Here is a 21,456-nt window from a genome sequence, read left to right as displayed (position 1 = left end):
TTTGCCAGAGTGTCTTGGCTTTCCATGCCTGAAATACTCTCATGGGCTTTTCAGCCAGATCGGAATGCCTTTAGGGCTGATTCTGAGGCCAGAGTGCTGTTTAGGACATCTGCCATTCTATGAGTCTGCTGTGTATCTCGCTTCCCATGTCGGATCACTCTCCCCTTTATTTATTCTATCGGTTAGTATTAGCAGGCACTCAACTTGTTTATGTGATCCCTTTGACTCTTAGTCCTTTCATTATGATCAATTGTGAACTGAAATTGATCACTTGGAGTAGTGAGATGGCATTGGTACATGCCACCTTGATTGCCCATACAGTTTTGCTCACATTCTTGAAGACTTCTGGGGACAGATGATCCTTCTTCCATCTTTCCTTTCTGTGAGAGCACTGGAAAAGGAGGGTATGTTTAGGTTGTATGCTTTGTAGGTCGAGTTGCTATGGAGCTGAAAAGAAATTTCTCTGAGAATTTAGTTTGCAAAGAAAGTCCCTATCTATCAACAAGATGAGACAATCAGGCATATACAGAAAGCTATCAAATTTTGTTCCCTCAACTAGAACTCCAATGGATGTGGTAATGACCTTTGTTGAGGTTGCCTGGTGACACAATGGCTACAGAATGACCACTTTCTTCAGTCATTTTGGAATTAAGTACTGAATGGGTAACTCTGGTGTCCAAACAAATGTCAATTAATTGATTCCTCACTGTCAATTGTACCCAGGACTCCTATAAAGAAATTTGTATAGATGCTTATATCATCAAGGGGGCCCCTAGATTTTGTTACACATCATCAGAGTCTTGAACCCAAATGGCAATCTGCATCTGAGGTGGTTTTCTGTTTGTATTCACCTCTTGCAAATTTTGACAATTCTTTTCCAATGTCCCTTTTCTTTATGGCAAGCATACTGCTTTTCTCCCAGGGTCTTCCTCCCTTCCTTCCTATTTCTCCCGTTTTGAGGGATCAGAGCTGTAAATAGCACAGTGTGTCTTGTCTTCTTTTCTGTCTTGTATTAAGTACTTTATTTTTTTCTAAGATTTATTTATTTATTTGAAAGGCAGAGCTATAGAGAGGTAGAGGCAGAGAGAGAGGGAGAGACAGAAGGAGAGAGAGGTCTTCTATCCACTGGTTCACTCCCCAGGTGGCCGCAACAACCAGAGTTGAGCCATCTGAAGTCAGGAGCCAGGAGCTTCTTCCGGGTCTCCCACGTGAGTGCAGGGGCCCAGGGTCTTTGGGCCATCTTCTTCTGCTTTCCCAGGCCATAGCAGGGAGCTGGATTGGAAGTGGAGCAGCCAGGGCCCAAACCAGCACCCATATGGGATGCTGGCACTGCAGATTGTGGCTTTACTGGCTATGCTACAGCACCGGCCCCTATATTAAGTACTTTAAAGGTAATATCAACCAATTGGGAGGGGTTCATGCCAATGGCTTTCTCTACTTTTTGTAACTTTTTGCAATATCAGGGGTTCTGGGTCCAAAGTAGGTCATGTTAACCATGTGCATGTTCTCTGGAGCCCCTGGATTGTCATTGGTGTATCATCTATGAATACAAATGGCCAAATAAGCACTGCATACCTCTAAAGAGGAAAGCAGAGGTTTACGGCATGCACAGTAGAGCGACCTGCCTAGACGTTGAAGCCTGACACTGGCAAAATCCATCTCTGTTTTTTCCCTTAAAGATTTATTTATTTATTGGAAATGCAGAGTTACAGAGAGGCAGAGGCAAGTAGAGAGAAAGGTCTTCCATCTGCTGGTTCACTCCCCAATGGCCGCAATGGCCAGAGCCAATCCAAAGCCATGAGCCAAGAGCTTCTTCTGGGTCTCCCTCATGGAAGCACGGGCCCAAGGACTTGGGTCATCTTTTACTGCTTTACCATGTGCTTTTAGCAGGGAGCTGGATCAGAAGTGGAGCAGCCAGGAATTGAACCAACATTCATATGGGATGAATATGGGATGACACAGATGGGGGCAGCATCATAAGTTTATATGTATGCATGTATATGAGAAATTCTGTCATTTTCAATACAATTTGCCCTTTTCTGATGTTTATGTGGAAAGCATATTTTAGGTGTATGATATCTTTCTTCTAAGAGTTGCCAAAGTATACATTGGCAAAAGAATCACTGACAATATTATAATCTCCTCTTTTATGTTCTACATTAAGTATTTTCTTTGATTATTTTTCTTTTAAATATAAGACTTTTTCTGTAAAAGATACTATAAAAGCTACAAAAATTTTTACAAATGAAAATATGCCAAAATGTTTTGAGTCCTCAGTTTTGGTACATATTATTTTTTTAAGATTTATTTATTTATTTGAAAGAGTTACACAGAGAGAAGGAGAGGTAGAGGGAGAGAGAGGTCTTCCATCCACTGGTCCACTCCCCAGATGGCTGCAATGGCTGGAGCTGCGCTGATCCGAAGCCAGGAGCCAGGAGCTTCCTTTGGGTCTCCCACGTGGATGCACAGGCCCAAGGACTTGGGTCATCTTCTACTGCTTTACCAGGCGCTTTAGCGGGGAGATGGATCGGAAGTGGAGCAGCCAGGAATTGAACCAACATTCATATGGGATGAATATGGGATGACACAGCAGAGGCGGCTTTACCAGCTATCCCACAGCGGTGGCCCCATAATCCAAAATATTAAATAAGCCTTTTCTTCCAACTAACAGTTCACATTAATGTATACGTCCTATAAACGTATTCTTTGTGAATACTTTAAATATAATTTTCAGCTTCCTTGTTCTGTTTCATTTTTGGTTTCAAAACGCTGGTAGAAACGTTTATTATACTTTATATATAGTTTGACAATATCTTTTCATTTAATTGCTCTTTTTCTTAATGGGAGAAAATCCTGCTTCCTGTCATGAAGCGGCTTTAAGAAGTCTGCTCATTTCCTTGTTTTACAAGAACTTCACAACTCTGAATTCTGAGAAAGGCCCTCTCTTGCCCTTGCAGGTTGGACACACTTTTTCTCTGAGCCCTACGGGCAACTTCTAGGCCTTTGTTCTCAGCGATGCCGGACCCCAGCTCTCTTCCCGCCGTTAAGGAACTGTGGGAACTACATTACCCGGGATGCTCCGTCCTTAACGGAAAGACACGGAACCAATCATAGCTCATAACAGGGTCGCTTCCGTGTTTGGACCAAAGAGTTGGGTGGGACTTCCGGCATCGCTCTTGTGGCGGTCAGTTTACCAGCTCGGTGCTCTGTCCACACGTCCGAGCTCTGGGAACTCTTGGATGGGCAGTGATGACAGTGTAAAGCGCGACAGGCGTGTCGTCACCACTGCACATCGGTTGTCCCGAGGGGAGGCGGCGGCGACCGTCTTTCCCGGGTCTCCGCCCTGGTTCCTAGCTGCTCCGGGTCTCTCTCCTCCCAGAATCTGATGGCGGCGGCCGAGCCAAGGGACCAGGCTCAGGTAAAACCTGCGTCCTCCGGGTCCTCATCAACACCCCCTCGACCCAGCGATAGGCACCTGCTTAGGTGGCTTCCATCCAGATCCCTGTGCCCAGTACAGAGTGCACTTGTCAGTGGGGTGCCTAACTCCAGAACTAGTGTGATGGGGTGTGTGGCAGAATGTGACAGGGGGTGGCACTGGTGTGTATAAAGTTTTGTTTAGGTGACGGATCCGGGAGCACTCAGGCCTGGAATGGCAAGTGGAGGAATTTTACCCTCATCCGCAGGATGCTGGGAGCCAAGGAGAGTTGTGCAGAGAAGAGGCACGTGGGCTGAGGTTGCCTTTTCAAAGATTTTTCCAAAGGCTGTTCGTTCTGAGAAAGACAGGTGGGAAGGGCGATGACACTGAGGCACAAGGAGGCCGAGGCCTTCCATGTCCAAGGCCCTCGGCTGGTCAGAGCACTGAACACTGGGACTGTGAGGCTAAGAAATGTAGGCACCCCCAGGTCAGTTGACTCCAGGCTGTGTAGGGTGCATGGACGCCTGATCCCGTGGAGCTCTCCCGTAGTCATCTGCCTCTCATGACCTTCTTTTTCCCATAGGTCCCCATGTCTACAGAAGTGCGTACGGACCTCATGCAGGTGAGTGGAACAGCCCTCACTGGTACTCACCTCATCCTGGGGATTTTTTTCATGGGTCTCTTCTCTTACCACTCATCCAGCCCTTGGGCCAGAGGACTGCACAAACCCCAAGCCTGGGACTCTACTCTCAGTTGGGAGTTACTTGGAGTAGTCCCTATTGCTGGTGACAGTGAACTGAGATGTGAAAGGCTGTCTTGGGCTTTCCTAACAATGTGTAGATGTCTGGTGAGACTCAGAAGGTTCATGGGACCCCAGGTCTCCTTTTTTCTCTCATGGGAACTGAGAGCAGCAGGGCAAGGATGGCCTTGAGAAATTGTCTATTCTAGAGGTGATGGGACAGTGGGAGGTTTAGAGGAGAGGAAGGTGGTGATTCCACACTGGGATCTTCTGGCTTCTTGTTACTACAGCACAGATGTGCTTATGAGGGAATCACTAGAAAGACCAGGGAGCAAGCACTGCATTATTCAAGGTGAATGTTGATAGTGGCTAGACTTATGGTGGCTGTAAAAGTGAAAGGTACGCTTGGATTCTGGATCAGTTTTTTAATTAGAGTTGCCAGGATTTCCACATTTTGACAGTGAGAGATGGAAAGGTGGTGGTCAAACATTATTCCAGGCTTTCTGGGCTTAGCATCTCCATCACTTGGTCTGTAGAGTGGAGGGTATGGTTAATTTTAGTTTGGGTCATCAGTTTTGTTTTTTGCTATCCTTATAGTCTGAGATATCTGGAAGAATAATTAGTGGAAACATCAAGTAGGTAGCTAGTCACATAGCTCTGGAATTCTGGGGAATGGTTGAAGAAGGAGACATCAAGAAGTGATGTGATCTAGGGAAGGGAGTCCTGGTTATGGTGATGGTAATGTTGTTAGTAGCACAGGAAAGGCCAAGTGGAGGCTGTGACTCGGTGTGTGGGAAAGACAGGCATGGGAACAAGGGTGAACTGGTAGGTAGCCAGCACTTCTAAGGCAAAAGGGAAATAAGACACACTCAGAGACATAGGAATAATTAATAGAAGAAAGCGCTCATGCCAGGCACAATGAACCAAATTTATATCCCCCTCAGAATTCATATATTGAAACCCTAATCCCAGTGTGATAGGATTTAGAGGTGGAACCTTCAAGAGGTCCTGTGAGGTGGAGTCCTCATGAATACTATCAGTGAGTGTTCTTGTAAAGAGAGGCCAGAGAGCTAGGTAGTGCTGTTTTTACCAGGTGATGATACTAGGGAGAGACGATGGTCTACATCCTGGAAGAATGTTCTCACCAAACCTGACATGATTGTGCGCTAATCTCAAACTTGTGCCCTCCACCTCTCTGAGAGAAAATTGTAATTGCTGATAAGTGACCCTGTTTATAGTGTTTGTTATAGCAGCCTGAACTATGACACCAGGACTAGAACTTACTCACCTTGCTGCAGACACATTAGGATTTTACTGTGACCTGGAGGTTGTTAGTCAGGTGAATGGATAAATTCAGGGGCACAAATGTTCATCTGTGAGAGTAGTGGGGTCTGGAGTGGAGAAGCTTTGATGCTTTGGGCCACTGAGGGCACTGAATTTGAATGAACATTCAGAGGAGAGAAGACTGTGATTGGTGAGGGGGACATTGAGACCAGCAGAAGTCGAAGACTACAGGTATCTGAGATCTGAGAGGTTGAAGTTGAAGCAAGCAAGACTCAGACAAGGCCGGCTTCCGAGCAGGATCCTGGGCCATCTCCAGCAGTGAGGATCATTGGAGTCTGGGGTAGCTCCCGCTCCTGTTTGCATTTACAGTCTACCCTAAATGCCGTGTGCTGAATAACAAGCAGGGAAGACAGACATCCTCCCACAGCAGTATGAGTAGTATTTAGCAGTGTTGTGCACATGGAGAGAGCATGTGAACTGAAAGACAGAAATACTCCTACAGCAGTATGAGTAGTATTTAGGAGTGTTGTGCACATGGAGAGGGCGTGTGAACTGAAAGACAGAAATACTCCTACAGCAGTATGAGTAGTATTTAGGAGTGTTGTGCACATGGAGAGGGCATGTGAATTGAAAGAAATACTCCTACAGCAGTATGAGTAGTATTTAGGAGTGTTGTGCACATGGAGAGGGCGTGTAAAATGAAGGACAGACATACTCCTACAGCAGTATGAGTAGTATTTAGGAGTATTGTGCACATGGAGAGGGCATGTGAACTGAAAGACAGAAATACTCCTACAGCAGTATGAGTAGTATTTAGGAGTGTTGTGCACATGGAGAGGGCGTGTGAACTGAAAGACAGAAATACTCCTACAGCAGTATGAGTAGTATTTAGGAGTGTTGTGCACATGGAGAGGGCGTGTGGACTGAAAGACAGAAATACTCCTACAGCAGTATGAGTAGTATTTAGGAGTGTTGTGCACATGGAGAGGGCATGTAAAATGAAGGACAGACATACTCCTACAGCAGTATGAGTAGTATTTAGCAGTGTTGTGCACATGGAGAGGGCGTGTAAAATGAAGGACAGACATACTCCTACAGCAATATGAGTAGTATTTAGCAGTGTTGTGCACATGGAGAGGGCATGTGAACTGAAAGACCTGAGCCCTGGCATTGAGGACATAAGCAGAAAGAAAGGGTGGACCCACATTTGTCTGTATTTTGGAGGCGTCATACGGAGGACTTGCCAGACGAGGATCTGTAGCTGTATGGGCCAGGCCCAAAGTTTAGACAGCATCTTCTTGCCCAGTTGCCTAGTAGCGTTGTGGGAGGGCACAGTGACAACTGGACCATGATAAGAGAGTGGGCATCAGTGTCTCCAGACCGCTGTGTTTACTCTGAGGTGGGAATGTGGGGAAGTGGGAGAGCACATGATGGAGGAGTGGGTGGACGAACCTGGGAGCTTATGGGAGAAGTTGACTGTGGAGTGATGAGAGTGACCTGTCCCCGTCATAGCAGGGCTCTTTGACCTTTGAGGACGTGGCCATTTGCTTCTCGCAGGAAGAGTGGGGACTTGTTGATGAGGCTCAGAGACTCCTGTACTTCGGTGTGATGCTGGAGAACTTTGCACTGACAGCCTCCCTGGGTAAGGCCCTCACAACAACCCGTGTCTTGGTCTCCATTATCCTTCTCCCCAGAGGCAGCTTTACCTTTTGCATTTCCAGACATTGGGCTTTGTTATCATTCCTTATTAGCGTATGTGCTGTGGGTGCCAGCACAGAGCGGTGTGCATTTTCTGAGCAGTGCACTTCCTGAGCGGTACTGACACCTGCTGTGTCTTGCAGTCAGCATGATGGAGCTTGTTTTGCTTACTCCGTCCCTGGCCATGTCCAGAATCATGACATCTTGTGGTACGAGTCCCTCCTTCTAGTCTACATTTCTGCGGCTGCCTATGGCATGATTGCTGGCATTGTTGTGGTCCACACTTAAGGGAAAGATATGCTGTTTTTATTTTAAGCCCTCCTTCTGGATTTTTAATTATTAATTTTCTTTCCTGTGGTCTGTTGTTTGTTAAGATGCTCTGTGTCAGTGGTAACCATTCGCCTGTCTCCCCTGTATGACTTACTTCATGCAGGCCCCATGTAATTACTACTTGAGTTGTGGGAAGAAACCTGGCTCCTTAGAAGGCCTTAGAGAAGGCCTCGTTCTAGTGATTGGCAAGTAGAAGGCATGACATGAGAGCTGTTTTCAAATCATAAACACAGACTTGGGGCCGGTGCTGTGACATAATAGACTCTGCCTCCACCTGCAGTGCTGGTATCCCGTATGGGCGCCGGTTTGTGTCCCGGCTGCTCCTCTTTAATCCAGCTCTCTGCTTGTGGCCTGGGAAACCAGTAGAGGATGGCCCAGCTGCTTGGGCCCCTGTACCTGCATGGGAGACCCAGAAGCTTCTGGCTCCTGGCTTAGGATTGGCTCAGCTCGGGCCATTGCGGTCTTTTGGGGAGTGAACCAGTAATGGAAATCCTTTCTCTCTGTCTCTTCCTCTCTATGTAGCTCTGTGTCTCAAATGAATAAATAAATCTTAAAAAGTCTGTCCTGTGTCTAGCACTGTTTTAGTACAGATGCCTCTCACCAAACCTCACTCCTACATATTCTTCCCCATATATAACTCTGTTCTGACAGCTGGTTTCATCTGTGACTTGAGCACTTGGCCTCCCCCATCCCTCTGAACTCCACACATCACCTGTTCTGCATTATTCCCTCTGCAGTGTTTCCAGTGTTGACTCATACCCAGTGTCTGGTGAAGTATGCATATAAAATTACATACATCTGAATACTAACTACTCAGTTTCTTTTTTTAAAAGATTTATTTATTTATTTGTAAGTCAGAGTTACACACAGCGAGAGGAGAGGCAGAGAGAGTGAGGTCTTCCATCCAACAGTTCACTGCCCAATTGGCCGCAATGGCTGGAGCTGTGCCAATCTGAAGCCAGGAGCCAGGAGCTTCTTCCGGGTATCTCACGTGGGTTCAGGGGCCCAAGGAATTGGGCCATCTTCTACTGCTTTCCCAGGACATAGCAGAGACTTGGATCTATCATCTACTGGTTTACTACTCAAATGGCTGCACTGGCCAGGGCAGGGCCAGACTGAAGCCAGGAGCCAGGAGCTTGCTCTGGGTCCCCCACTGGGTACAGGGGCCCAAGGACTTGGGCCATCCTTCGCTGCCCTCTCAGGCACATCAACAGGGAGCTGGTTCCGAAGTGGAGCAGCCAGGACTCCAACCTGTGCTCATATGGGATGCAGGCGTCACAGGCAGCAGCCCCACCCACTATGCCACAACACTGGCCCTACAGCTCATCTCTTATACCACATACACTTGTCAATAGCAGATGAAGTAGTGCTAAAATCCATACAGTAAGCCATAAGGATTTTGGGATTACTGCAGGATAACTTAATTATCCTAAAGTTTCAGTAGCTTAAGGCTATTGGCAGAGGAATAAGTTGGAGATACTGCCTCTCTGTGTACCCCATCCTATCCTTGAGTCCCTCATCTGTAGAGGCCTTCTCTATTCTGTGATCTTTAGAGGTTCAGCATTACCAAGCTTCCCCTTCCTCAACCTGTCCTCAGTTCCTTTATCAGAACAAACGTGGAATCACCCTGTGGTGTCTATGTGATGAGGCTTCCCACTGTCACCATAGTCAGCATGTATTTCATCAGCAATTCTCTGCTTTCAGGTTGCAAGCATAGGACAGAGTATGAAAAGATACCTCCTGAGAAAAGTATAGGAATGCCACAGGTCAGGACTTCCAAGGCAGGTCCATCTACACAGAAGATTCATCCTTGTGAGATGTGTGTCCCAGTCCTGCAAGACATTTTGCACCTAGCTGATCTACCTGAACAGAAACCATACTTGGATGGAGAGTGTGCAAACCTTCAGCACCAAAAGCATCACAGTGCAAAGAAACCTTTGAAAAAGGACTTTGACAGGGCTTCACACGTGAAACGCTGCCTATTCCGCTTGTCAGAGAAGGCGTTCCCAAGCTGGGAGGTTGAGGAAGACCTTCCAGTTGTGTTGGACCTTGTGAAGTCCCTGGCCTTTTCCAACAAGAAGAAGCCTAACGAAATCACCAAAGGTGGAGAAGACAGTCAAAAAACTCCTACTAAGTTGGATGAATGCGGGAAAGCTTCCAGCCATAAGCACACTCCTGTTCACCGCCCGAGAATCCCCACTGGAAAAAAGCTTTATGAGTGTAGCAAATGTGGGAAAGCCTTTCGTGGCAAGTACTCGCTTGTTCAGCACCAGAGAGTCCACACTGGAGAAAGGCCGTGGGAGTGCAGTGACTGTGGGAAATTCTTTAGCCAAACCTCCCACCTGAATGATCACCGGAGAATCCACACTGGAGAAAGGCCATATGAGTGCAGTGAATGTGGAAAATTATTTCGACAAAACTCCAGCCTTGTTGACCACCAGAAGATTCACACTGGAGCAAGGCCTTATGAGTGTGGCCAGTGTGGGAAGTCCTTTAGCCAAAAAGCCACTCTTGTTAAACACCAGAGAGTTCACACTGGAGAAAGACCTTATAAGTGCAGTGAATGCGGGAATTCCTTCAGTCAAAGTGCTATTCTTAACCAACACCGGAGAATTCACACTGGAGCAAAGCCTTATAAGTGTGCCCAGTGTGGGAAATCATTTAGCCAAAAAGCTACCCTCATTAAACATCAGAGAGTTCACACTGGAGAAAGGCCTTATAAGTGTGGTGAATGTGGGAAATCTTTTAGTCAAAGCTCCATCCTTATTCAACACCGGAGAATTCATACTGGAGCAAGGCCCTATGAGTGTGGCCAGTGTGGAAAATCCTTTAGCCAAAAGTCTGGCCTTGTTCAACACCAAGTAGTTCATACTGGAGAAAAACCTTATGAGTGTGACATGTGTGGGAATTCATTTAGTCAGTGTTCTAGCCTCATTCACCACCAAAAATGTCACAGTGTGTAGAGGGCTCATGAAAACAGCACACCTGAAAAAACCTTCAGCCTAAGATCAAATATTGTTTATCCCTGACAGTCCGCGCTTGAGAAAGGTTTTAGACCTACCGGGAATGTACTTTGTTTTTCAGTGTTATGACACTAGAAAGCCTTTGTGAAGGGAGCTGTACTTCCAAACATCCAGGGAGGTGAAATTCTCCCATGAGTTTTAAATACAGATGAGGGAAGCTGCACCACGTGTTCTGAACCATCCAGGGCCCTTGCCAGAATTACATTACTGCCACTTTGTCTGTTAGAAGTTCTCTTTCTTCAGCCACTTTGCATAATGTGCAGAAGTCACCCCAACATGCTGAGGCAAGGCTGGCGTCTGTGCTCATTCTTTGAAGGAAGTCTTAGGTAATGTGAGCCTTTAGGGAGAATTAATTCCCTTTTCTGACTGAAGTCTACATATGGCCCATTTTTTGCCAAGAGAACCCCATCTGTGTTTTGCTAGAGGCTTCAGGAATGACTTGTAGTTTTCATGGAAGGATTGTTTTTGTTGGTCTCATACAACATTGGCAGTTAATATTTCCAGCTTCCAAATATCAGTGAATAGCTGTCAATAAATACCTTGCTTTGTACACTAATAAATGCCTTATTGAATCTACCTTTAGCATTTTAGAGCTTGGTTTACTTTATGGGAAGCCTGGAAAACAGATTTAAGCCCTGTTTGTATGAAAGGCTGAACAGCTTTTTTGGGGGGCCTGAATTTGTCTGCCTCTATTGGAACAGTAAAAAGATTGAGTAGTTATTCTTGTTTTAGCCAAATTTGCATTGCTGTCCAAGACTTCCTAGGAAACAGGGCAGGGATTTTGTTGTCCTAATTTGTGACTTGGGAGCTTAACCTCTCTGAGACAAAAGGTCATCCTGAGAAGGGGACAGCTGTCACTCCGTGTTCTTGTGCTTATGGGAATAGGTTGGGTTTGTTCCATTGGTCCCAGAGGATGTCACATGTAATGCCTGAAATTGTTGAGAAGCTCACTGTAAGGTTCAACCCAGGGCCTTGTGCACTAATATCAATCAGACCATCGGCTGTGTCAGTCATATGACAGTGGGAGCTGGGTGTGAGCCGTCCTTGGTACAGAAATACTGAACATGGAGGAGCTTGCCACAAGGCAGATGGAATGTGCCTCTTGTAAAAGTGCATCCACAAATCTTTTGAGACTGAGTAATCATGGCACCTAGAGATCTCTTGCGTATCTGGTCATGTTATTGTCAGAGAGCGCAAAGACTTTGGTCTTTTTCTCGGCTTTTCACCTGAAGTCTGTTGCTGTAGAGGCAGACATCTGAAGGTCAAGCAGCTCTGTCGTGTAGTGATGTATCACTTGTGATGCAGCAGTATTTCTGTTGTCTCAGGTCACCGCACCACTGTCCTTCTTTCACCCTGAATATACGAGATACTGGAATCAATACAGGGCTGAAAGATCTGGTTTTCAAAAACTGGGAGTTAGATTTTTTTAAACTACTTTCTACAAAATTTACTGATGTACAAGTTACATGTAACTATGTGTTTGTGTATAATTTGAAGAGTTTTGTCTTTTAACTATATGAAATCATATTGTCACAAATATCTGATTTACCTCATACCCTGTTGGAATATTTCCCTGCATTTCTGTGTCTAATTTACTTTCATCCATAAGAGTATAGCTTGTGAATAACATAATAAAATATTTATGCTTTTATGACATTTTGTATACTGCATAATTATTTTGCAATTTACCAGTATTGCTTATGTTAATATTTCTGAGTAGCATTCAGTTCTATGGATATGTCACTATTAATTTCTTATTGGGTAGTTAGGTTGTTTCCTGTTTGAGGCTGTTAAAATAAAAGCTACTATGAACATGGACATAAAATTCTTAATGAGCATATTTGTTATATTTCTGTCTGTATTAATAGTAAAGTATGTGAAAGTTTCACTTACAAAGCTGCCAAACTGATCTAGGCTATACCCCTTTGTATTCTGACCATCACTGTATGAGAATTCTTATCCTCCATGTTCTTGTCAATATTTGTTATAGTCTTTTTAATTTTAGCTCTTTTATTAGATGTATAATACTTTCTCAGTGGGGTTAATTGCACTTTTCTCATGTTTGATAATAGCATTTTTACGTGTGTTGTTATCCTCTGAAAAAAGTTATTAATGTCTTTTACTTATTTTTAAAGGGAAATTGGTGATGTTTTCCTGTTTTAATAAATAGAAATACATGTATAACAAAGACATATTGAAACTTCAATTCTGTAGTAATGTGGTGGGCCTCTTTGATAAATGGAAAAATGTTTTTGAGCACTGAAATATATATATATATATATAAAACTTTATATGTTCATATACATATTATATATTTGTTTGAGAAGCAGAGACAGAGCATTCCTTTCTATTGGTTCTTTCCCCAAATGAATGCAATGGCCAGGATTAGGCTGGATTGAAGCTGAGAACCAGGAACTCAATCAGGCCTCCCATGTGGGTGGTGGGATCCAACCATGTGAACCATCACATGCTGCCTTCCAGGATTTACACTTACAGGAAGCTGTGAGACAGGAGTCAGAGACAGGAATTGAATGCAGGCACTGTGATGTTTGATGTGTGAGTATCTTAACCAGTGTTTCCATCACCAAGCTGAACGTGTCTGGATAAATCAAAATATATTGGTCTGTTTACAGTGTAACACCCACAGACACTGTATGCTTTAAAGCACTGTCTGCATTATTAACATTCTCTGGCTCTTAAACCTAGCCATATAACACAAGAAAGCCTTAGTTTTTAGTATTTTGGTCTGTCTAGTGTTTAGTCAATTACTTTGGTAAAATACTCCTATATGACCAATAACAAGGTGCTAAGATGATGTGGAGTTAGGAAGAGATGTGTAGTACAAACTACTACTTTTTATTTCCACCATACTGTTACAGTAGCCACATAGAATCTCAAGATCATATATAGAAAGATATAAAATACATATTAATATGTGTATTAATATATATAATAATATAAATATATATAGTAAAATGGTAAGGAAATCACAACTTTGAATATTTTGCTTTTTTTTTTTTTTTAAGATTGTATTTATTTGAAAGGCAGAGTCACAGAGTGGGAGATCTTCATTTGCTGGTTTACTCCTCAAATGGCCACAATGACTGGCGCTAAAGCCAGGAGCCAGGAGCTTCTTCTGGGTCTCCCACACGGGTACAGGGGCCCAAGCACTTGGGCCATAAGCAGGCCATAAGCAGAGAGCTGGATAGGAGGAGGAACAGACAGAACACAAACTGGTGCCCATATGGGATGCTGGTGCTGTAGGTGGAGGCTTAGTTAGGCTTTTTTGCTTTTTAAAATGGCTTTAATCAGGTGCAGTTATTTATTTTATTTTATTTTTTTAATTTTTTGACAGGCAGAGTGGACAGTGAGAGAGACAGAGAGAAAGGTCTACCTTTGCTGTTGGTTCACCCTCCAACAGCCGCTGCGGCCGGCGCACCACGCTGATCCGATGGCAGGAGCCAGGTACTTATCCTGGTCTCCCATGGGGTGCAGGGTCCAAGTACTTGGGCCATCCTCTACTGCACTCCCTGGCCACAGCAGAGAGCTGGCCTGGAAGAGGGGCAACCGGGACAGAATCCGGCGCCCCGACCAGGACTAGAACCCGGTGTGCCGGCGCCGCAAGGCAGAGGATTAGCCTAGTGAGCCGCGGCGCCGGCTATTTATTTTTTTTAAAGATTTATTTATTTGAAAGCCATTGTTACAGAGAGGCAGAGGCAGAGAGAGAGAGAAAGAGAGGTCTTCCATCCACTCATTCACTCCCAAATGGCTGCAGTGGCTGGAGCTGGGCCAATCCAAAGCCAGGATCCAGGAGCTTCCTCCAGGTCTCTCACGTGGGTGCAGGGGCCCAAGGACTTGGGCCATCCTCCACTGTTTTCTCAGGCCATAACAGAGAGCTAGATCAGAAATGGAGCAGCTGGAACTTGAACTGGCGCCCATATGGGATGCCAGCACTGCAGGCAGCAGCTTAATACTGTACTCCACAGCACCGGCCCCAAATTGTGCATATTTAAATTGTATGATTTCTTTTTTGATATACACTTAAAGTCCTGAAACCAAAACCTTCCCTTTGTTCTTTTGAATCCATCCTTAATAAAATAAGTCCAAGGATATGGTCTACCCTTTCTACTGGATGTTTTCCAGTATATACACAAACGGAAAGGACTGTGTGAGGAAGTCCTGTGAACCCATTCCTTCCCCAGTCTTTCATTATTATGTTGTCAGACGAGCACAAAAAATATCACCTGATGTGCTATGTAAGCCAGACTCATAGAAACCAGTCTTTTACAAAAGGAGGGAGTTTATTTGCATGCATAGGCAAAGGAGGTAAGAGCTCTCACTCCAAATAGCCTGCCTATCTAGCTCAGAGAAATACAAGCACTAGATAGAGAAGCAGAAACTGGGGAAATGGGGCTGTGTGGCTTGGATTTTAATTAATGTTCTTTCATGCCTTTGTCCTGTTTACATGCAGTTGGTCTGCTCTTATGATTGCCATAGTATGTATATGTCAATAATATACATAAATAATACATAAAATTATACATAAATATCCATTGGCTGACTTGGTGTTGTCTGTATTGTCCTAAGTGGTGAATTGCTTTTTGAAAAACAGGTTTTTTTTTTCTATAAACAAAACAAAACAAACCTTGCAGGTAACAGGAATAGAAACTTCATAGGAGAAGGGAAAGAAAAATAACTCAAGGAAAAAATAACTTACAAATGGTCAGTGATGAAAATAGAGCTAAAAAGTTTGTTTTTCTGTTGCTAGCAGAGGAAGGGAAAGGATACCTTCAAGGTGGAGCTGGGTCTCTAAAAGTTTTTTATGTATTTGAGAGGCAGAGACAGAGAGAGCTTCCAACCACTAGTGCACCCTTGGTTACTTGAAATGACAGGGTGTAGGCTTCCAGTCTCCCATGTGACTGATAGGAATGTAATGACTTGAACCATCCTGCTGCCTCCCCGGGTCTACATTGGCAGGAGGCTGGAGTGAGAGCCAGTTATTGATCCAGGGACTTTGATATGGGACATAGGTGTCCATGTCTTACGCAGTAGACTAAAAGCCCACCCTTGACCTAGACCTTTTTAATATGAGGGACTCATTACAGTTATTTATCGTTCCATACTTTTTCTTTGTTAAACTGTCACCTCACACATTACTGAACTGGTTTACTTCTAATCCCCATAGATTTTCAATGCCACAATTAGAGTTCTTTCATAATCTGTATACCTTTATCAAACTACATATATATTTATATAATTAAACCATATGTATATGTAACTATAAAATATGTCAGTGCTTAGTTTTCTCAACTGTGTCCAGAAGAGTAAAAAAAAAAATTCGTAAATTATTGATTTTTAAAGACAGATTCATTGTAATAAAATCTAAAAGTCATGTATAATTTTTGTTTGGTACATGTCTATTATTCCATAAATATGACAACTTTTTATTATTGTTTGTTGGTTGAATTTGCTGAGTAATTTGTCCATCAGCATTTATTACATTCTGGATTTCATTTTTTGCATCTTTCTGCCATTTAACATGCTAACCTTTTTTCTATGTAACTGTTCACTAGATATTAATGAAATAGTTGATTGAAGTCTGATTCTGTGTGTAGGTGTATGAGAGTGACACACTTATGTGGTTTGATTGTTTTTTCTTTTGACCCATTCATAGGGTAATAGCTATAAACACAACACACTTGTACAATGACTGTAATTTGTTGGCACACCACAGCCCAGTCTAGAAGCACAGTCTAGAAACACAAAAAGATTTATGACACTGTGTTTATAGACATGCCAAATGGAATGGGAATGTATGTTTCTGGTAGTTGCAGAAAAGCACAACATAGAGACACATATCTCCAGAACCTTGTGCGATGTGGTATGAAATTGACACACCTTAGCACACCCTGGATACACCCATGTACTATATGCGCAACCAAAAACTTGAGACACAGCTAGCATATGTAAAGCATATGCAAATCAGGCTACTTGTGAGACATAATGGTCAGGACTTTGAATAACTGCCTGATTTCCTAAATTTTTCCTGCAAATCAACTGTAGAAAACCAAATATGCTCCCATAACCAATCATACCAGCTTTGTTATGCCAATGGCTGCCAATTAAGACACCCCTAAAGGGCCCGATGCTGTGGCTCAGTAGGTTAATCCTCTGACTGCAGTGCTGGCATCCCATATGGGTGCTGGTTCTAGTCATGGCTACTCCTCTTCCAATCCAGCTCTCTGCTATGGCCTGGGAAAGCAGTGGAGGATGGCCCAAGGGCTTGGGCCCCTGCATCTACATGGGAGACGTGGAAGAGGCTCCTGGCTCCTGGCTTTGGATCGGTGCAGCTCCAGCCATTCCGGCCATTTGGGAAGTGAACTAGCAGATGGAGGACCTTTCTCTCTGTCTCTCCCTCTCACTGTCTGTAACTCAACCTCTCAAATAAATAAATAAAATCTTAAAAAAAGAAAAAAGTCACTCCTAAAGCCTTCCCTTGGCTTCAATTATAAAGTTTTATCCCTCCTTGCCTACCTTTGCTTCTCAGACAAATGCAAGTGATGGTGATTAACTCCTTTTCTTTAGTAATCTGTGAAAACACAGGCTTTGCTTATTCTCACTTGAGTGGTCTCCACTTATTTCCCTTCAGTGAACACCTACACAATCTAATAAATCATGTTTTTTTTTTGTTTTCTGTATCTTATAATATGATACCCTCCTCATAGAAGTCATGGTTTGGTAGAGGCTTACATGTGGCTTCAATGGCAAATGTCTTTGTTGGTTCTTGCCCAGCCATTGTCATGACCTATCCCAACATCCATGGCATATGATGGATCCCATTCTTGGAGTCTGGAAGCTTAATGCTTCATAGAAAAGCAATTAGAAGCAGCACATGGTGCTTGTTCTCTTTGAGGGAAGAAGTAGATTTCTCAACCTAATTGAAATTTGCAACAATGCCAAGCTATTACCAAAGAATGCTAAAACCATTACCATAGACCCAGTAATAGTGCCTCTTGGTTTTATTTAAATAAATTGAAAACTTATGCCCACACAGAAATCTGGACAGGAGTACTTAAAGAACCTTTGTTCATCGTTGCCAAAATTTAGAAGCAATAACAATGTCTTTCAGTGAGTAAAGGGATAAATAAATGTGACACATTTAAACAATGGAATATTACTCAGTATAAACAAGCAATGGGCTATCAAGGAAACTTAAATGCATATTACTAAATGAAGAAACCAATTTGAAAAAGCCACATACTGTATGGTCCCAACCATAGGACTTTCTGGAAAAACTGTGGAGACAGTAAGACAATAGTGAGACAATAGGGGCTGTGAGTTGGAGGATGGGAAAGGAAAAGGATAAATAGTGCACAGAGAATGCTTATAGCAGCAAAACTGTTCTACTCAATTTTCAAGGTCACAGAGCTGGTGAAAGTCAATGACAAGGACGGTGCCATGGCTCAATAGGCTAATAGGTTCTAGTCCCCTTCGGGGAGCCGGATTCTGTCCCAATTGCCTTCTCTTCCAGATCAGCTTTCTGCTCTGGCCCGGGAGTGCAGTGGAGGATGGCCCAAGTGCTTGGGCCCTGCACCTTCATGGAAGACCAGGAGAAGCACCTGGCTCCTGGTTTCGGATCAGTGTGGTGCACCGGCTGCAGCGGCCATTGGGAAATGAACCAAAAGAGAAGAAAGACCTTTCTCTCTCTCACTGTCCACTCTGCCTGTCAAAAAAAAAAAAAAAGTCAATGACAAAGAGTGAGACCCAGAGTTACGGCCATGACCCCAGGTTACCCGACTCCACTGCTTGGTCAGAGAGCAGCCAGGAGCCCCTGGGTCCCCTGGAGTCCCACCATAGTTGCCTGGCTCTCAGAACTTCCCAGCTTTGTCACTGGCACTGAAGCACTTACAGACACTACAAAGTGAATGAAGTGTGTCCCAGACCTTACTGGTCTTCCCATCCGTGTGATCTCTGTGACTGCTGTACCAAAAATCTTTTCTTGCCGCTCTTGCAGGCATTGGGCCTGGAGACCCTGAATGGATCCTAGGCCCAGGATTCTGAATCCAACTTGGGGGTTCCATGGAGTGGTTCCTGCTATTAGCAAACAATGGAATGGATTGTAGAAGTTTGTTCCTGGAATAGGAACATGTGTATGCAGGTGGTTCCAGGTGAGGCTGTGTTGCTTCAGGGAACTTCAAGTCTCCTTTCCTAATAGGACAGAGGGCAGAAGGATGAAAGTCAGGTCTAGAGTGGCTTCATGAGGAATTCGATGTCTGTTCTGGAGATGATGGAGGCAAAGGGAGGTTTGGCGCAGAGAAGGGAGGTGGCCTGACCCAGGTCTCATAGGCTCTTTACACCTGAGTGTGGAGAACAGCCTTTGTGAGTGAAGAGACAGCAAGATGAGGGAGGAGACTACTGCAGTAATCCAGAAAGTCTTTCTTTTTTTTTTTAAATTTATTTGACAGGTAGAGTTATAGACAGTGAGAGAGAGAGAGAGAAAGACAGAAAGGTCTTCACTCCCCAAATGGCCACCATGGCTGGAGCTGCTCCGATCTGAAGCCAGGAGCCAGGTGCTTCTTCCCAGTCTCCCATGTGGGTGCAGGGCCCAAGCACTTGTGCCATCCTCCACTGCCTTCCTGGGCCACAGCAGAGAGCTGGATTGGAAGAGGAGCAGCCGGGTCTAGAACCCGGCAGCCATATGGGATGCCGGCACCGCAGGCAGAGGATTAACCAAGTGAGCCATGGCGCCGGCTCCCAGATGAGTCTTGATGGTGTGAACCATTGTAGTAGCTGTGGAAGTGGTAGAAATGGTTGCATTCTGGCTCATAATTTTGTATAGGTCTGCTCTGATTTTCTACTTTTGCGAATGAGAGAGAAAAAGGGGATGACTGAAAGATTTTTGCATTCATTAGTTGGAGTATAGAAGCTCCATCTCCTGGGATGATAAAGTAACTAATAGGAATAATTTTCACTGGGAACATCATAAGTTTCTTTTGGGCATATTAAAGATATGAGGTATTTGAGGATGAGTAGAGGTATCAAGGGTGGAGGGATAGACACATCAATCTGCAATTTAGGTGTGGGGTTCAGGATTGAGACATCTTCTAAGAGCAGCTGATAGTGCATGGGCCAGTATGGAGCTGTTGGTCTTAGTTCAGACGGTTAACAATAACATATATACTGTTGGTTTAAACAACAAAAATGTGTTTCTCGCAGTTTGGAAGCTGGGAAGCCCAAGACCAAGGTGTCAGAGTTTTGGTTTGTGGTAAGGGCTCCTTTCCTGGCTTGCAATAGCTACTTTCCTGCGTACTCACATGGTCTTTCCTGGGAGGGATCCTGTGGATAGAGCAAGATTTTTTTTCTTCTTAAAAAGGTGCTAATCCCATAATGAGGGTCTCATTTTCTTTTTAAAATATTTTTTATTTATTTATTTGAAAGGCAGAGAGAGAGAGAGGAAGAGAGAGAGAAAGAGAGAGAGAGAGAGAGAAATTGATCTTCCATCTCCTGGTTCACTCCTCAAACGTCAGGGCTAGTCTAAGCAGAAGCCAAGAGCCAGGAACACCATCCTGATCTCCTGCATGGGTGACAGGCCCAAGTACTTGGATCATCTCCTGATTTTTCAGGCCCATTAGCAGATCAGATGCAAAGCATCTGGACTCAAACCTACACTCTGGCGAGGGATGTTGACATTGCAAGCAGCAGCTTAACTCACTGCAACACTGTCAGTCCGAGGGTTTCACATTCTTGACCTATTCTAAATTTATCATTCAAAGGTACTTGCTCTAAATACTATCACATTGTATTGGACTTTATTGTGTTAGTGCTTCAATATATGAACTTTAGGAGGACACAGACATTCAGCTCATAAAAGTATGGGGTCACAATCAGTAGAGGGATTCCTATTAATGATATTAATGTTCTTAGAAGGTGAGGAAGGGGAGCGATGGAGGCCACAACTGTATCATAGCTGGGTACCTGGATGAGCACTGTAGATGTCAGAAATACAGATACAGAAGAGAAGTGGCCATTGCACAGTGTGGGAAAGAGGATGACCTTGTGGGTGTCCATAGCTTCTGAGCCATGAGCAAGCATGATATAGATGTGGAGGCTCACAAGGATATCATCTTATTTGCTGCTCTGTAGACCTGTAGGGATTTTATCACGATATTTGTTGTGTCTGGTGAGTAGGTTGTATTAGGGGCACAAGTGGTCATTTGAAAGGGTCACTATATGTGGGGTAGAGGGTCATTCAGCCAAGGTTGTGGATTCGGGTTAGGAGGAGAGGAAGGCAGATAGTGATAATTGAATGACAAGTTAGAATGGACAATGGGTTTCTGAAATCTGCTGATGGTTCTTACTGTGGAAGTTAAAGTAAGGAACAGAGTGAGGCAGAGAGACCCTTACAGTTGGATTCAGGGCTGTGTCTGACAGTGGGGACCATCATGGCTCTGGGTAGTCCTGAATCTTGTTTGAATTTGCAAGCATCTGTGGATGAGTAGTGCTAAGTGACATGTCAGAAGCCATGGAGATGCCGCCAGTTTGGATGGTGGAGAGGGGGACTAGGAATGCAGCTATGTGAGGGAAGTGTGGTAGAAAGAGTGGTGTGCTGGGTGGAGAAAGGGGTGTTCAAGGGTTTTATGTCACTGAGAACATAAGGATGGAAGATAAACCCAGACCCTTGGTTGTATCTAGGAATTACAATCTGTGGTGTTCCAGGAAAATTGCCTAGTGAGAGGGGGTGCTTCTTTGTGTGCCTGGTTCTGGGCTTAAATATTTGTCCACCTGCCTGTTGTTGTAGTGGGAGGGCCCAGTGATCAATGAGACCATGAGGACAGGGTGGGCACCCATGGCACTGGGACCTGGTATCTCCTATGAGATGGGGAGATGGGCATGAAGAAAATGAGGAAGGAAGGATGAGCATCTGTAAACTCTGGGGTTCTTTCTTTCTTTCTTTCTTTTTGACAGGC

General features: G+C 44.2%; 1 protein-coding gene across 4 annotated transcripts; it reads left to right on the top strand.

Annotated features, from left to right (window-relative positions):
- The first annotated feature begins 2,857 nt into the window (after positions 1–2,857).
- Positions 2,858–12,677, top strand: ZIK1 (zinc finger protein interacting with K protein 1). Of its 4 annotated transcripts, none has more exons than XM_070063385.1 (4): positions 2,858–3,418; positions 3,999–4,037; positions 6,996–7,080; positions 9,171–12,677. In XM_070063385.1, exons 1-4 carry the CDS (start codon positions 3,386–3,388, stop codon positions 10,427–10,429), a joined length of 1,416 nt encoding a protein of 471 aa, XP_069919486.1. In that variant the 5' UTR covers positions 2,858–3,385; the 3' UTR covers positions 10,430–12,677. The 4 variants fall into 4 exon arrangements, with proteins under 4 accessions (XP_069919486.1, XP_069919485.1, XP_051691257.1 ...); XM_070063384.1 differs by having other exon boundaries at positions 6,954–7,080; XM_051835297.2 differs by having other exon boundaries at positions 6,951–7,080.
- Positions 12,678–21,456: the final 8,779 nt, after the last annotated feature.

The sequence above is a fragment of the Oryctolagus cuniculus genome, chromosome 18, assembly GCF_964237555.1.
Source record: "Oryctolagus cuniculus chromosome 18, mOryCun1.1, whole genome shotgun sequence".
Taxonomy (NCBI): domain Eukaryota; kingdom Metazoa; phylum Chordata; class Mammalia; order Lagomorpha; family Leporidae; genus Oryctolagus; species Oryctolagus cuniculus.
The sequence above is the reverse complement of the archived record's forward strand: the minus strand, read 5'-3'. Positions and strand labels throughout refer to the sequence as shown.